This window comes from Triticum urartu, chromosome 6A, assembly GCF_056163025.1.
Source record: "Triticum urartu cultivar PI428250 chromosome 6A, HENAU_Tu73, whole genome shotgun sequence".
Taxonomy (NCBI): Eukaryota; Viridiplantae; Streptophyta; class Magnoliopsida; order Poales; family Poaceae; genus Triticum; species Triticum urartu.
The window spans coordinates 30,063,283-30,067,328 of NC_141878.1; the positions used below are offsets into that span (position 1 = coordinate 30,063,283).

The following is a 4,046-nucleotide window of genomic DNA, read 5'->3' on the forward strand; positions in this document are numbered from 1 at the left end:
AGTGGGTTGGCAGTTTTGCAAAAACGATTTGGATTGCCACATACATATTCCCTTTGTGTATTATGAAACAAAGCAATTTCCGTGCCAACCGTGTGCGATTTTCTATCATTGTTTGTTTTATGTGTAGTCGGATATGCCCGAGCATGCAGGTAGCTTTTCACCCAACATGCTACGCCAGCTCATGTGCAGATGTGCTTTTAGGAACTGCTAGTTAGGGGCAAAACTATGTAGAAGTACCATACACGTAGGGTAGGACTATGTACAAATATGCATAAATGGATATGGTAGCTCGTCACGTGAGGACGTCATCCAACAGGAGGCTCGACTGAAACAATTTTGGGTTAGTCGATTGACCCAATTTTATTTCAGTAGACTGGGTTGTAGTCGCTCCTGATTTGGTCACTTGAATGTGCAATAACTTAGCAGATTTAGATGTGCCCTAAAAAAACCCAAAGATTTAATATCTCGACGACTATCTTTCGTGAAATTGTAGAGTTGCGCAATCCAATAAGCATGCAAAGTATATCTCCGAAAACAGATCGAACATGTAGTTTATTCAGCGTGGGTAATGGTTGACGCTGTGCGATGAGCGTCATCCCTGCGATCAGAGACGGCTATACTGACCGAGGCCGAGGTAGTCAGCGGTCAGAGGCTTGAAGATGCGCCGGTCGTCGGAATCAAGCGCGGCGGCGAGCCTCGGCCAGACGTACGTGGCGACAAGCCAGCCGTCGCCTCCCGGGCGCGCGATGATCTGCACGAAGCCACTGCACAGCCTCCCGCAGTCCTCCCCTGTGGGCATCGTCAGCGCGGCGCGACCGAAGCCGAAGTCGGTGTCCAAACTGAACGTCGCGAACGACGTCACGCTCAGCGCCGGACTACCCAACCCCACGCAGGCCGTCTCGACGTACTTGGTAGCCATGTGCTCCTCCACCCAGTCCACCAGCTGCTGGAAGTGCTCGTCCGTGGCCGTGGACCTGATCGTCTCGCGCACCGTCGACGCGATGTCTTGGAGCGACCGCCGGCGGGTGTCCTCCACGCCCGCCTCAGCCACCGCGAACGTGGTGACGTTGCCGACGTAGTCCCGCATCGCCGCTCTGTACCTCGGCGCGGAGAGACGGCGCCGCCCGTTCACCCACCAGCCCATGCGGCAGCTCTCGTCGGACGCGCCCACGACGGCGGCGAAGGCCTTCCACAGGTACGCGGACAGCGCCTCGAGGCGGGTGGCCACCACACCGTCCTGGCTCGCCTGAGAGCGCAGCATCTCGAGGTCCCGCGCCTCGACGTAGTACGTGCGCTCGACGAAGGAGCACTGGGTGGTCAGGGCGTTGACGAGGTGCGCGCCGTCCAGCGGCGTGAACTGCTCGCCGAAGGAGGGGCCGTAGGACGGCGTAGCGCGTGGGCGGAACACGGAGCGGTCGTGGTTCGGGGCGACGGAGACGACCGCCCCGGTTCGCGCAAGCTCTGACCACGCGGTGGCGATAATGCACAGCGAGTAGCCGTCCATGAGCACGTGGTTGCTGGCCCACGCTATGGCGAACCCACCGCAGGCGAAGGACACCAGCTGCACCGAAAGCGCGACGCCGGCGTCGTACTTGACGGGGACGCCGACCTCCGCCAGCGACGCGCCAAGGTGGCCGTAGTCCAGGCTCGCCAGGGCCACGCCGGACTCGGCGAGGACGAGCTCGGCGCCCTGGTTGTCGCAGTGCAGCATCTCCGGGCGCCCGGACCGCGGGTCGACGACGATGCGGCCGGTCAGGGGGAGGAAGTGATCCAGCAGGGACGGCAGCTTCGCCTCGAAGGCCGCGACGACGTCGCGGAAGACGGCGCCGGAGGAGGGCCTCCGGTAGGCGCAGAAGAGCGAGACGGGGATGTTCTGGGGCAGCAGGTCGAGGTTGGAGACTGCGAGGACGCGCGGTGGTGCGGGTGTGGCGGAGGAGCCTAACGCCTTCACGGTGCTCCGGCTCAAGACACGGACGCGCGAGTTGCTTGCCATCTCCGTTCTCCGGCGTCTGAGATTTGACTGTCGATTATAGGCTTATAGCTCTCAGCTTTTGAGAGAATCTGTCACCTATTTGTATAGAACCATCGGCAATGCCAAGGATGATTAGTGATCTTCAAGTGGTTGGCAAATAAGTACACACCACAAGTTGACCTTGTGATTAACAAAAGCTTGCTAGTGGATGCAAGCAATTTTATTGGCGACTACCGGACTCGGATAAGGTCAATGCCTAAACTTATGAAAATTGTGGAATCTTTTGTACCATGGCGGGCGTTTCTCTTTAGATACCCCAATCAATAAGACAAGATCGAATTCACATGATTTGAATATTGGAGTAACATCATCGAGGTGGCGCATCTCGCCTACGAGATATATGAATATATCGCGGAGACTTGGCCTTCAGGCCCCGAGTAGTTCCAATTCATGAGTAGTTTTGTAAAATAATGCGAAAAACAAAGAATCCTTTTTCTCGGGCCGCAATGTAATTATATATGTGATGTTGTGGCTTACAAGTTGATCGATTTGATGGAGAGTTACAAAGAACGTCTGTAGAGGAGGAGATAAACAAAAGAAGGGATAGGAGAGATTTATAGAATTTAAACACTAGTCCTATCTGAACACAATTGTATTTCAAAACTCCCCCTCAATCTAAACCTAAGGAACACCAAGGTTGAGATTGTACTTGAACTCATCGAGTCTTCGAAAGGTAAGAGGTTTTGTGAAGCCATCAGCTAGTTGATCATTGGTAGGAAATGAACCGTATGTAAGTAAGTTGCGAGCTACTCTCTCTCTCTCTCTCTCTCTCTCTCTCTCTCTCTCTCTCTCTCTGACAAAGTGTGTGCATGGAAAACAGGATTAGCTGAAAGATAGGTTGCATCAATATTATCACACCATAATAATCTTGCAGCTCGTGGAGTTTTGACTCCAAGCTCATAAAGTAAAGTCTGAATCCACATGACTTCAGTTTGTAGCATTTGCTAGAGCTTTATAATCAGCCTCGGTGCTTGACCTTGAGACTGTACCTTATTTTCTTGCACTCCATTATATAACATTTGTTCCCAGGAACACAACAAATTCACATGTGAATCTTCTGTCATCAGCACACCCTACCCAATATGCATCAGAATAGGCAGACCCAAGCATGGAAGGAGACTTGACAATTTTGAGTCCAAGCTCCCCTGAAAATCTGAGATATCTCACAATTCTTTTAACTGTAGTCTAGTGAATGTGGTAGGTGCATGTAAATACTGACACACTTTGTTTACAGAATAATAAATACGAGGACGTGTAAGGGTTAAATATTGTAATGCACCTACAACACTCATGTAGTTTGTTGCATCCTCAGGTCCAAGTGCTTCTCCATTATCAGTGGTGAGTTTTTCTAAATTTAGATTGGTGTATTTACAGGCTTGTAGTTTTCCAATCCTACTCTCCTAAGAATGTCATTGACATATTTTTCCTGTCACAGAAGTATATCATCTTTCACCTGTTTGACCTCTATACCAAGGAAGTAATGAAGATCTCCCAAATCTTTAAGAGCAAACTCTATCTTTAAATCCTTAATCGGGCAAGTAGCTAGTGGCATCTGGACTTGAACTAGCAACAATTATATCATCAACATATACCAGAACAAATATAGTAACATTGCCTTTATTGTAGAAGAATAGTGAGGTACCAGCTTTAGATGGTGTAAACCCAAGTTGTTGTAATTGTGTGCTCAACCTTGAGTACCAGGCTCTTGGGGGCCGTTTCAAACCATACAAAGCTTTATCTAACTTGCAAAATGATGAGGTGTGTTTATGTTCTATTAACCTGGTGGCTGCCACATAAAAACCTCTTTTTCCATAACACCATGAAGAAACACGTTTTGAACATCCAACTCCCTTAACCTCCAACCTCTGGAAACAATAATGGACAGTACAAGTTGAATAGTAGCTGCTTTAACACCATGACTGAAGGTATCCTCATTATCAATACCAAACCTTTGTTTATCACCTTTTGCAACTAATAACCTAGTGTTATATGTGTCTATACTTCCATCAGACTT

The 4,046-nt window shown here is 49.9% G+C and overlaps 1 protein-coding gene across 1 annotated transcript; it reads right to left on the bottom strand.

Moving 5' to 3' along the window:
- Window positions 1-459: 459 nt before the first annotated feature.
- On the bottom strand, window positions 460-2,077 carry LOC125516079 (coniferyl alcohol acyltransferase-like). Its single transcript, XM_048681566.2, has one exon. It carries the CDS (start codon window positions 1,991-1,993, stop codon window positions 605-607), a length of 1,389 nt encoding a protein of 462 aa, XP_048537523.1. The 5' UTR covers window positions 1,994-2,077; the 3' UTR covers window positions 460-604.
- Window positions 2,078-4,046: the final 1,969 nt, after the last annotated feature.

Bases quoted from the DNA above. Each gene is read 5' to 3' on its own strand.
- LOC125516079 (XM_048681566.2), bottom strand. From the start codon at position 1,993: ATGGCAAGCAACTCGCGCGTCCGTGTCTTGAGCCGGAGCACCGTGAAG.